We start from the raw sequence: 13,408 nt of genomic DNA on the forward strand, positions 1-13,408 counted from the left end.
AACCACAACCTATTCTCCCTGGGAAGATTACTAATTTGGGGATTGATTTATATGGGAAATGAAAGGAAGAGGGAGAATACTTCTTTATCATATATGTAGGTATTTTAGATCACCATTTAACATGCCACATTTTCCCATATAGGTGGATTTTGCAAACCGTTTTGTTGGAGGTGGTGTAACCGGTGCAGGACTTGTGCAAGAAGAAATCCGCTTTTTAATCAACCCCGAGTTAATTGTTTCACGGCTCTTCACTGAGGTGCTGGATCACAATGAATGTCTTATCATTACAGGTTAGTTTTGGGAGGTCTATACGATAGAGTAGTTTTCCCTATCTGTTAATATCTATCATGAAGGCTAGAGGCCGCCCAGATATCACTGTACTCTGTCATGGGCATTTGTCCCAATATTTTTATTGATTAATTTATTCTTGGTTTTTTGAAATTGTTATAGTTTTATTTTACTAATCTTGAGTAAGACATTTTATTCCCACCTTTTCTTTCTTGGCATCTTTATCTGAGGAACAAGGGTAAAAACTATTCATTTACCCTCCAGTTTGAAATTTTATGATACAATGCCCTTAAAAAGAGGATAGTGATATGTCTTTGAGCATGTATCCTATTATTATTCTTCATTGTGTTTCCATAGTGCTTTGTTATACTTCAGTATGAAGACCTATGTAAATTTAAAAAAAAGCACAGTTACAGTAGTCAGAATCAGTAGAACAGAAAGCTTTTATAAAGAGAAATAAATCAGTAACCTTGTATTAACCCAATTTCTAATCCTAAGAGAAAAAGTGTGATGATCTGAGTGGCTTTTCTTGATTTAAGTTAATATGGGAGGAGAGAGGGAATTATAGTCAAATTTATACCTTAGGTCTATTGAGATTTAAATTTTTTATTGAAGTTTTTTTATCTTGAGATACTACTATGTCACTGCATTTTCTTATGAATGAGCTACAGAAAAACTAATGATTAACTCATAGTTCTTTTTTTGTTTTTTTTTTTTTGTTTTAAAGATTTTATTTATTTATTTATTTGACAAAGAGAGATAGCAAGAGAGGGAACACAAGCAAGGGGAATGTGAGAGGGAGAAGCAGGCTTCCCTCTGAGCAGGGAGCCCAATGCGGGGCTCAATCCCAGGATGCTGGGATCATGACCTGAGCCGAAGGCAGATGCTTAAAGGCTGAGCCACCCAGGCACCCCCTAACTCATAGTTCTTAAGAAAATCTTAATCAGCCACCATAGTTAGTTAAACCTTTGATTCAAGTACCTAGAAGAACATTCCCACATAAAAACCATAATCAGTCATCTGCTGCTGCTACTTTTTTCTTTCTGCAAAAGAGGATTTCTTATTTCCATTTTGAATCCATTGGCTGCTTTGAGATTAGTGTAGGAGACTAAACACTCACCTGGGTTGGAGAATTTGGTTGATTGTTACTCTGAAAGATTACAGTGAGAAGAATACCATCCCCTGTGAGTTATATCAAATTTATACTCAACTAATTTACCTCCAAAGGGGTACATGCCAGAACTAAGACTTTGAGATTTAAGCTTGAAGCCACTTTTTTGCTTCATATATATTTGTAGGCAACCTTCAGGAGAGTATCTAAATTTTGCTTTATGTTTTACTTTTAAGATTGCCTCTTGTCTTTGAACAGTGTGATTATGCTGTGTTTAGGATCTCTCTGATTTTATCCTATTTGGAGTTCATTGAGCTGCTTGAATGTTTAGATAAATTTGGGAAAATTTTGACCACTATTTCTTTAAATATTCATTCTGTCCCTTTTTCTCTTTTCCTTCTGGGAATCCTATTATGCATGTGTTGGTATATTTGATGATGTTCTGTTGGTCTCTGAAGCTCTGTTCATTTTTCTTCATTCTCTGTTCTTTCTCTTCTCAGACAGGATAATCTCAGTTGACCTATCTTCAAGTTTACCGATTTCTTTTTTTCTGCTTGCTCTAATCTACTTTTGAATCCCTCCAGTGAAATTTTTATTTCACTTACTGTACTTTTCAACTCCAGAATTTCTGTTTGGTTCTTCTTTTTCCTTTTTTTTTATTTAAGATTTTATTCGAGAGAGAGAGCGAGCGCAAGCAGGGGGAGGGGCAGAGGGAGGAGCAGACTCCCCACTAGCAGAGAGCCCACAACGTGGGACTCCATCCCAGGACCCTGAAATCACGACCTGAGCCGAAAGCAGATGCTTAACTGATTGAGCCACCTAGGCGCCCCTGGTTCTTCTTATTTTAGAAATAATTTCTGTCTCTTTTTTGAGTTTCTCTATTTGTGAGGCATTATTTTCATACTTTAGTTTAGTTCTTTAGATATAATTTCTTTTAGTTCTTTGAATATATTTAAAATAGCTAATATAATGTCTTTGTTTAGTAAGTCTAACATATGAGCTCCTCGGGTACAGTTTTAGTTGACTGCTTTTTTTCCTGAGTAGGTACCTTACTTTCTCTTTTTTGCATATCTCAATTTTTTGTTGAAAATTGGACATTTTAATAATGTAGCAACTCTCAGAATCAGATTTTCCCCTTCCCCCAGAGTTTTTGTTGCTGTTTGCTATTGTTATTTAGTGACTTTCCTAAACTAATTCTGTAAAGTCTTTATTCTTCTTCGTGTATGGCCGTTAAAGTCTCTGCTTAGTTAGGTTAGTGGTTAACTAATGATTGGACTAAGATTGCCGTAAATGCTTGGGACCAATAAGTCAGTCTTTTCTGAAGGGCTCTGTGTACACATTGGGGCTCACCATCAACACTCTACCAGGCCATTGACATTTGCTTTCTGCTTGCCCTTGGCACTTCATTTCTTGCTTGCGCAGAGCCTCAAGGTCAGAGTACTGACCTTAGGACATTCTCAGGTCATTCGAGAGCATGTACACAGCCATGTTCATACATGTAGACTTCTAGATTCCTGGGGATACTAAGAATTTTTTAAAGCCCCTTATACATATCTCATTCTTCAACTTTTCCTTTGAAACTTTTTGATTAGCCTATTAATTGCCCCAATTGGTGTCTACTACCTCAGGTAGCCATACTGTTAAGCAATTGCATGTAATTGTTTTCAGCAAACACCCCTGAGGAGTAGGCTTTTTGCACTGGTTACGTGCCAAGTCAGGTCAAATAAAGACAGCCTTACAAGTGAGGTCTTCCAGGGAGCCAATAGACAGGTCAAATGATGACAGTTCTCTGAGAATGGGGCTTTGAAGGAGCTTCATCACTCTTCTGACATGTTTCATGGTTTTTACCGTGATTACAAACTGTTGGTTTTTAAGGCTACTCTAGAGCTCCGGAGAGTGGAATAAGAGTAGGGAGAGTTAAAATGTCACAAAGCTCATTGTTTTTACCCAGATTCAGCCAATTTTTCTTTATAAACCCTCCTCAGACTGCTACAAGCCTTTGGTTAATTCCCGCAGTTCAGAAAAAGTTGATTCTCATAATTTTTGTCAGTTTCTCATTGCTTTTATAGAGGAGAAAAATTTTAGAGGTTTTTACTTAATCATTTTTGCTCATGTATCCTTATCTTTGGTAAGTGCTTGTTGGAAAAAAAAAAAGGCTTTCAACAAGTTATTCCACATTATTTGGATATCCTGTTATTTCTTATAATATCCTTGTGATATTTTCTAATGATATCCCTTATGTAGGAAATTAAGAATGGAACCTCAGGGGCGCCTGGGTGGCACAGCAGTTAAGCGTCTGCCTTCGGCTCAGGGCGTGATCCCGGCGTTATGGGATCGAGCCCCACATCAGGCTCTTCCACTATGAGCCTGCTTCTTCCCCTCCCACTCCCCCTGCTTGTGTTCCCTCTCTCGGTGGCTGTCTCTATCTCTGTTGAATAAATAAATAAAATCTTAAAAAAAAAAAAAAAGAATGGAACCTCAATAAAGAAATTTCCTCTTGGATAGACCCTCAGCTATTTGAAGTTAATAACCACAGTAATCCAGAGTTCTGAGGTTGTGATCCATATTGTACCGAAATGTAAAGATAAAATGCTTCTATTTTGACAGTTGTCTTAACTCACTTATTGGTCATCTGTCTGCAATTATTGTTTGTTACGTGTGCATATAGGAAGAATGCAGTTGGAAGGTATTAGGGGAAAAGAAAGTGCAAGGGATTGCAGAATAAAAAATTAAACTGTCATAAATCCATTGTTGGGCCAATAGATACTTCGAATATGAGTCTTATAATGTTTTGGAGAGCTCTGAAGGTCTGGAATGTGACTATCTCCAGCATTTGAGTATTATCAAATAATACTTTAAAAAGATTTTTAATTTTTAGCAGCTAAGCTAGATTTGAACTAAAGACTCAGAACAGAATATTTCATCAGTTTTAAAGATGAGTTTACATCCTTAAAATAAAAAAGTTGATAGGATGCTGGGCATTTAAACTCAAAGCTAATTTGTTTCATTTGCTTTATTTCTTCTTTACTAGGAATGTAGTAGGTCTCTTATCATCTACCATTAGTGTCGCTGTTAATAAAAGATGTAATTTTCCTCAGAATAGTAAGAAAACATTAGAATTTTTTTCTTTTTTTTAAGATAGTTTATCCCCAGTCTAAAAAAAGATCATCACTCTGGAGTTACATCTGTTCTCTACCTTACCTACAGCTGTTGTAAAATGAATGGAAAATTGCAAATCCATGACTCACCTTCACATCTATAATTACTTCAGGCTAGGGACATCCAGGGTGACTTTTAACTCAGCATTTTTCCCCACATTCACTTAACTCTATTATAGTGCCTTCTAATTAATATCTGTGATGTGATGTTCCCTTAATGGAAATGGCCATTTCATCATCTATTTGATGTTGGATTTCTGCCATCTCCCTTCTTAGGAGACTCTTAACTATGCACTGCAATCTATCTGCTTAATCAATTCCATTCCTTCAATGATTCATCCAGGCTCGGTGAGCTAATGGCTGTGACTATGCTGCCTGAATCTGTAGAAGAGTTTGAGAAATTAGAAATAAATTAAATTTATCATCATTGTGGGGCATCTGGTTGGTATCAGACTTCGAAATGAATATGAAACAGGTCATGAAACAGGCAAATACATTTATCCAGATAGTGTTATCCCTCTATTTGCTGTGAGCCTCCCTGGAGGCAGCCATGAGTTAAAACCTTTCAGTAAATATAGATAGAGAGAAACTCCAGTCTTACCCCCCCCACCTTTTTTACCCTTTCTTGTGTTCTTCTACATCATCCAGCAAATAGCTTTAATACCAAAGGGTGTTACCATGGTTCTAGGAGTTTGTTTTATTGTTTCAGTGTGGAGAGTACTTAAAGCGGTTGCCTAAACATGAAACTTACTGAGCAGAATGTTAGTACATTTAACATAAAATCTGCCCTCTAGTGAATCAGATCGTCCCAGACATCACAGATCCTTATATCTTTTGTGAATGTCAGCAGATCTGATAGAAAGTAGAAACGTGCACAGACACCACTGCTTATGGTATTTATGCTTTTTACAGAGCAACAACACTAGAAGCCCATCACCATAAAACAACCCATTGCCAACTAAATGATACCAGCTTGCTGGGAAAGATCCAGATTCAGTTGGAGTTTAGCTTTTCTTCATTTTTCTTAATCATGGCAATGAAAGTCAAAAGTGTTCTATCTCCTGAATAATCATCACTGTATGAGTGCTACTAATAAAAGCAGAGTAGATGGCTTTGTTTTTGTACAAACCTTATTTCCAAGAGCACAACCCGTTGGTACATAGAATTTTTTAAATCTCCAAATACTTTTTCCTCAGTTCGTCATAAACTTCCATTACTAGTAAGAGAAAAATAGAACATTTCTTATTACTAACTCTAAAAACTCAATCTGTCACAAACTTTTTTTTAATAATATTTTTTTATTACATTATGTTAGTCACCATACAGTATATCCCTAGTTTTTGATGTAAAGTTCTATGATTCATTACTTGCGTATAACACTCAGTGCACCATGCAATATGTACCCTCCTTAATACCCATCACCAGCCTATCCCGTTCCCCCACCCCCCTCCTCTCTAAAGCCCTCAGTTTGTTTTCCCAGAATCCATAGTCTGTCATGGTTCATTCCTCCTTCTGTTTACCCCCTCCTTTCTTCTTTCCTTTCTTCTCCTACTGATCTTCCTACTTCTTATGTTCCATAAATGAGTGAAACCATATGATAATTGTCTTTCTCTGCTTGACTTATTTCGCTTAGCATTATCTCCTCCAGTGCCGTCCATGTTGCAGCAAATGTTGAGAAATCATTCTTTTTGATGGCTGAGTAATATTCCATTGTATATATGGACCACATCTTCTTAATCCAGTCATCTGTTGAAGGGCATCTCGGCTCCTTCCACGATTTAGCTATTGTGGACAATGCTGCTATGAACATTGGGGTGCATATGGCCCTTCTCTTCACTACGTCTGTATCTTTGGGGTAGATACCCAGTAGTGTAATGGCTGGGTCATAGGGTAGCTCGATTTTTAACTTTTTAAGGGACCTCCACACCGTTTTCCAGAGTGGCTGTACCAACTTGCATTCCCACCAACAATGTAGGAGGGATCCCCTTTCTCCACATCCTCTCCAGCAATTGTTGTTTCTTGCCTTGTCAAGTTTTGCCATTTTAACTGGCGTAAGGTGGTATCTTAGTGTGGTTTTGATTTGAATTTCCCTGATGGCTAATGATGTTGAACATTTGTTCATGTGTCTGTTAGCCATTTGTATGTCTTCATTGGAAAAGTGTCTGTTCATATCTTCTGCCCATTTTTTGATTTGTTTGTTTTTATTTGTTTCTTGCGTATTGAGTTTGAGAAGTTCTTTGTATCTTTTATCTGTAGTGTCATTTGCAAATATATTCTCCCATTCTGTGGGCTGCCTCTTAGTTTTTTGACTGTGCAGAAAGCTGTGCAGAAAAAAAAAGCTGTGCAGAAGCTTTTTATCTTCAAGTTCCACAAGTTCATTTTTTCTTTTGTTTCTCTTGCCTTTGGAGATGTGTCATGAAAAAAGTCGCTGTGGCTGATGTCAAAGAGGTTGCAGCCTATGTGCTTCTCTAGGATTTTGATGGATTCCTGTCTCACATCGAGGTCTTTCATCCATTTGAAGTTTATCTTTGTGTATGGTGTGAGAGAGTGGTCAAGTTTCATTCTTTTGCATATAGCTGTCCAATTTTCCCAGCACCATTTATTGAAGAGACTGTCTTTTTTCCACTGGATGTTTTTTCCTGCTTTGTCAAAGATTAGTTGTCCAAAGAGCCGAGGGTCCATTTCTGGGTTCTCTATTCTGTTCCATTGGTCTATGTGTCTGTTTGGTGTATATTTCTTAATAGTCTCTTATATCACAACAAAGTTATCAAAATCAGGAAATTTAACAGTAATAAAGTACTATTATTTAATCCCTAGTCAATATTTTCATTTCGTCAGTTATCCTAATTATATTCTTTGTAGCTTTTTTCCCCCAGTCTACTCCAGTCCAGGATCACACCTTGAATACAGTTGTCATGTATTCTTTAAACTAGGACAGTTTCTCGGTCTTTCCTTGTATTTGTTTACCTTGATATTTTTAAAGTATATAAACCCATTGCTTGATAAATTGTCTATTTTGGGTTTGCCCAATTTTTTCTGTAACTAGTTTCAGTTTATTTTTTTATTTTTTTGAGAGATACAGAGAGTGAGAGAGAGAGAGAGAGCACGAGCAGGGTGAGGAGCAGAGGGAGAAGCAGACTCCCTGCTGAACAGGGAGCCTGATGCGCGGCTCAGTCCTGGAACTCTGGGACTGTGACCCAAGCCAAAGGCAGGTGCTTAACCAACTGAGCCATCCAGGCACCCCAGTTTATTCATTTTGATAGAAATCCCACTGAAGTGATGTGTCCTGCTCTAATGTATCTTTTGAGGAGAATAGTAATACCACTTTGTCCCAGTGTTTGTGATAAAGTGTCATGATTTGGTTAAGGTGGGATTTGCCAAGTTTTTCCACTTTCAAGTTAGTCTTTTCCCTTTGTACTTAATCTGTAGTTATGTATTTCACATACTTCGAAACTGTAAATATCCTGTCCTCATCAAACATTCACCCACTAATTTTAGCACCCATTTTCTTTTTGTTTGTTTGTTTGTTTGTTTTTTAATGATTTTTTATTATATTATGTTAGTCACCATACAGTACATCCCCGGTTTCCGATGTAAGGCTCGATGATTCATTAGTTGTGTATAACACCCAGTAGCACCCATTTTCTTAACTCCATCATTCCTTCTGCATTTAGCAGTTGGCACTCTACTGTAAGGAAGGATTTTCCATTCTCTCTGTTTATGTATATTTATTAATATTTATATAGACACGTAGATTCTTATTTTATTCAATGTGTTATGATCCATTACGGTCATCTATTTTGATGCTAGAGTGTTCCAGGTTTTGTCAGTGTTAGCTGTTGTGTTCCTTTAACACATGCCCATCATTCTTTAATGCACTTCCCCTTTTTTTGACATTAAAAGATGTTCTAAGCTCATCTTGTATATTCCCTGCCCCAGCTCTAGATTCATCCATCTCTCCAAGAAGTCTTGGATTTAGAGTAATTTATAGAAATCAAGATTTTTGGGGTGCTTGGGTGGCTCAGTTGGTTAAGCATCTGACTCATTTTTTCTTTTTTTTTTTTAATAATAAATTTTTTTATTATATTATGTTAGTCACCATACTAAGCGTCTGACTCTTGATTTTGGCTCAGGTCATGATCTCAGGGTCCTGGGATTGAGCCCCAGGTCAGACTCCCCACCCAGCAGGGGGTCTGCTTGTCTCCCTCTTCCCTTATCCCTCCCCTCACTCACGCTCTCTCTTTCTTTAAAGAGAGTTCAGCTGACATCCTTGTCAGCATTTAGTGTTGTCATTCTTTTTGATTTTAGCCGTTCTTTGGGGTATATAGTGGTATCTCACTGTGGTTTAATTTGCATTCCTCTTATGACTAGTGATATTTAGCAGTATTTCATGTAGTCAGTAGCTAATTGTTTATCTTCCTTTGTGATGTTTATGTTTAAGTCTTTTTGCTTTTTTTTCTAAGTTGGGTTGTTTGTATATTTTTATTATTGACTTCTAGGAGTTCGTCAATATTTTGAACACAAGCCAGATATTTGTTTTCTAAATATTTTCCCCCAGTCTTGCCTAAGCATTTTCCTAAAAGTGTTTTACTATTGATCTAATCTAGTCTTTTAAAAATTGTATTAAAGTTACTGCTTTCTTTATCCTAAGAAATCATTACGTACGCCCAATGTCATAAAGCCATTCTCCTATGTTTTCTTTCAAAAGTCTTATAGTTTTAGGTTTTCTGTTAATGCTTTTATTTTATCTCAGAGTAATTTTTGTTCATAGTATGAGGTAGCAATTTAAGTTTATGGGTTTTTTTCCATATGAATATCTTATTGTTCCAGTAACATGTTGGAAGGACTATCCATTCCTTCCCCAATGGATTGTTTTAGCACCATTGTCATAAATCAGTTGACCATACAAGTGTGGATTTATCTATGAATTCTGTTTAGTTCTAGGTCTTTCCTTAGGTCACAACCAAGTAAATATTGAACTCAGAGAGTTAAATCCTCCAGTTTTGTTCTTCTTTTCTAAAAAATGTTTTGGTTATTTTAGGTTCTTTGCATTTCCATATAAATTTCAGAATCACCTTCTCGATTACTATTTAAAAAAAAAGTCTGCTAGGAATATCAACAGAATTGAGGAATATTTGTGATTACAATATTGAGAAGTACCATATTGAGTCTTCCAACCCCTGAGCCTGGTCTATCTTGCCATTTATTTAAGTGTTCTTTTTCTTGGTGGTGTCTGCTACATCTTTTGTTTTATTTACTCCAAAGTATTTTATTGTTTTTGATCCTGTGGTTAATGGATTTTTGAAAGTTTTATTTTCCCATTGTTTGCTGCTATTATATAGACATACCTTTGATATGACATTCATTTATGAGCTTTTCTTTCTTTTTTATAATTTTTCTTTTTTTCTTTCTTTTCCTAGTGATTCCTTAGGATTTGCTACATAAACAGTCTTGACATCTGCAGATAGAGATAGTCTTACTTTTTTTATACTCTTTATGACCTTTCTTTCCTTTTGTTCTTTTTTTTTTTTTTTTTGGCCTTATTATGGTGGCTAGGACTTCACTACAGGTAGAATATTTTCATCACTGTGTATGAAGTTAGTTGTAAGTTTTTATGTAGTGGTCCTTAATGGGATTGAGGAAGTTCCTTTTTTAATTCTCAGTTTTGCTGAGAGTATTAATCATGGTAGGTGTTGAATTTTATCTTTTCTGGAACTTTTGATATGATTATGTGGAGTTCCTTAATCTATTAATGTGATGGATTTCATTAAGTAAGTTTTCAAATGTGAAATCAAAATAAAAGCATAATTGTTATGTCTTTCTAATGAATTGACCCTTTTCTCATGAGGAAGTATTCCTCTTTATCTTTCATTATACTCCTTGACTTCAAGTCTGTTTTATCCAATATTAATATAACTACTCTTTCTTTTTCGTGTTTTCATGTTTGTTTCTTTTAATTGATAGGTTCCTCTCTCTTTTTTTCCTGATAATTTTTTTGTAAGCAGCCCAGACTGTTGGTCCTGTAGAGTTTCCTGTGGTCTGAATGTTGCTGATTATATCTTCATGGTGGTATTTGACATGTTTCTCTGTTGTCTGTCTATAAATTAATTAATAGTTAAATGTAGAGGTCATTTGCCGTCTTGCTCATTACATTTAGTAATCTTCATGTATAAAAGCTTTAAGTTGTTTAAGTAACAGGTAAGAAGTTAACCTGACCCCCAAAATTAAGCTAATTTGCTTTTGGGGGCACCTGGGTGCCCACGTCATGCTCCTCCAGTAGGAGCCTGCTTCTTCCTCTCCCACTCCCCCTGCCTGTGTTCCCTCTCTCGCTGGCTGTCTCTCTGTCAAATAAATAAATAAAATCTTTAAAAAAAAATTTTTGGATGAAGAACTGAAAGTTCATAATTAGCATGTCATGATTTGATTTTGTGTTCTTTTTATTTTTATTAAATATGTTTTTTTTAAAAGTTTGTTAAAGTAATCTTTACACCCAAGGTGGGGTGTGAACTCACGACCCTGAGATCAAGTGTCACATTCTCTACTGACTGAGCCCAGCTCAGGCGCCCCTGTTTTCTATTTTTATAAATATGTATTTTTTCTGAACTACTGTATATTCTAGTATCATTTTTTCCCCTGAATATTAAGTCTTTGTCACAAATATTTTCAGTATTGGACCTTTACTGTATGAGTAGTCATTTTAATAAATAGTGTTCCAGCTGTCTGAAAAAGTCCAGTCTGCTTGCATTTTGTTTACTGGCAAAATTAGGGCAATTGCACTTAAAAAAAAAAAGAAAGAAAAGAAAAGTCACTATCTTAGTTGTCAGTGTTGTCCTGTTTATTCTTTTTTTCTAATTTCTTTTTTATATGTGAAAAGTATTATCTTGCTCAGGGTTTTCAGATTTTCATTTTACTTGAAAAGTTAAGTAATTATTGAGTTGACCATAGGAATTGGAATGATTTTATTTAGTTAAGCAGTAGGGCACTTTTGGCACCATCCCTCCTGGTATGTCCAGGTTTGATGAAGTAGAAATCTCTGGGATTGCCTGGCGGGCTCAGTCTGAGGAGCATGTGACTCTTGATCTCAGGGTTGTGAGTTCAAGCCCCACCCTGGGTGTAGAGATTACTTAAATACATAAAAACTTAAAGATTTCTGCTTTTTTTTTTTTTATGTGGCACATTTGCTGCATGTTCTCATCAGATGAATTTTAATTATGCTTTTTTCCCCTTCCCTTCTTCTCATGTCACAATATTCTGGTTTTACAAAGCCCTTTGAAGTAACTTGCATGTTGATAGGCAAGTCCTAGATTTAATTTTAATGATACTTTTCTTAGCAGGGAGTGTCTTTATGTAAAATTGCTTTCTCAACAATACAAACTAAATATTACCATCAGATTACTGATATTGAAGACATTGGACCTTTATAAAACAGTCTGTACACACTCATGAAAGACATTAATATGGCAGAGCATATTTTTATTTTCTCTGTTGATTGAAACATTTATCTCTGTATGATAAACATTGCAGTGGCTTTTATAGGTGTCATTATTTTCCTTATAGAAAATAATAGGTCATTAAGACCAGTGAGGTTTTTTTTTCAGTTGACATTTGCCAACAGGTATTTCCAGAAATGAGGATTAAGTTTATTAACAAAGCCCCTTTAGGGGATGCCACTAGGTTAAGCATCTGCCTTTGGCTCAGGTCATGATCTGGGGAAGGAGCTGGGGTTGGCCATGTCAGGCTCCCTGCTCAGCGAGGAGTCTGCTTCTGCCTCTCCTCCTGCTCTAAAGACCCTTTAGAATATGCAGCTTTTAAGAAAAATGTTTCTGAAAAATAATGGCAGATTATTTGTTTCAGGTACGGAACAGTACAGTGAATACACAGGCTATGCTGAAACGTATCGTTGGGCCCGAAGCCATGAAGATGGGAGTGAAAGGTGAGTTCATTTCTGACTTGAGTATTGCATGACCTAAAGGTAAGGAATGTGGGCTTGACCTAATACATTCTGTCTCTCATCTACTCTTACTTCAGAGATGTAGCTGCTGTTTCAAGTTCAGTATTACAGGTTCATTAGTAGTTAAACTAGTATTACCATCTCCATATACAAAAGGGAAGAACAGAGAAATAAAAGCCAAAAGTCTAAACCAAAAATAAGGGTGGAACTCTTGTTCTTTACCTGTCAGCTACCAAATGTAAGTAGTTAGTGGAGGTTAACTTCCAAAGCCTAACTTATTTAATATAGGTTCTTATTAGAGCTTAAAACCTTTAACCAGCTTATTTATCCTTAATTTTTCTGTGAGATTAAGTAGGTGGGGAAACATGTTGGGACAGTTTGCCTAATGCCACAGGACGGTTAACAGCAGGACCTACAGTAAACTTTGCTGAAGTGTCCTATTTCTTACTGAAAAATACCTTTATACTTTGACATATTTGCTTCCTCATGAAATTGGTTTACCAGGGGTAAACTTTTATAGAAATGGTGCCTGAGTAATATTCCATTGTATATATCTACCACATCTTCTTTATCCATTTATCAGTCGATGGACATTTGGGCTCTTTCCATAATTTGGTTATTGTTGGTAATGCTGCTATAAACATCAGGGTACACATATCCCTTCAAATCACTATTTCTGTATCCTTCAGGTAAATACCTAGTAGTGTAGTTGCTGGATCATAGGATAAAGAAGATGTGGCATGCATACACACACACACACACACACACACACACACACACACATATACATATACATAAACACACATATCTTGTATATATATTATGTATATAATTTTATATATATATATATACACACACACACACACATATATATAATGGAATATTACTCAGCCATAAAAA

At 36.1% G+C, this 13,408-nt stretch overlaps 1 protein-coding gene across 2 annotated transcripts in view; it reads left to right on the plus strand.

Moving 5' to 3' along the window:
• The window catches only part of PARG (poly(ADP-ribose) glycohydrolase), a 122,806-nt gene that overhangs the window by 80,944 nt on the left and 28,454 nt on the right, over positions 1 to 13,408 (plus strand). For both annotated transcript variants that reach the window (XM_008696177.2, XM_040623905.1), the window contains exons 13-14: positions 143 to 290; positions 12,412 to 12,490. In XM_008696177.2, the coding sequence (XP_008694399.2) occupies positions 143 to 290; positions 12,412 to 12,490 (227 nt within the window). The remainder of the gene's footprint in view (positions 1 to 142; positions 291 to 12,411; positions 12,491 to 13,408) is intronic.

Source organism: Ursus maritimus, unplaced genomic scaffold, assembly GCF_017311325.1.
Source record: "Ursus maritimus isolate PB19 unplaced genomic scaffold, ASM1731132v1 scaffold_7, whole genome shotgun sequence".
Taxonomy (NCBI): domain Eukaryota; kingdom Metazoa; phylum Chordata; class Mammalia; order Carnivora; family Ursidae; genus Ursus; species Ursus maritimus.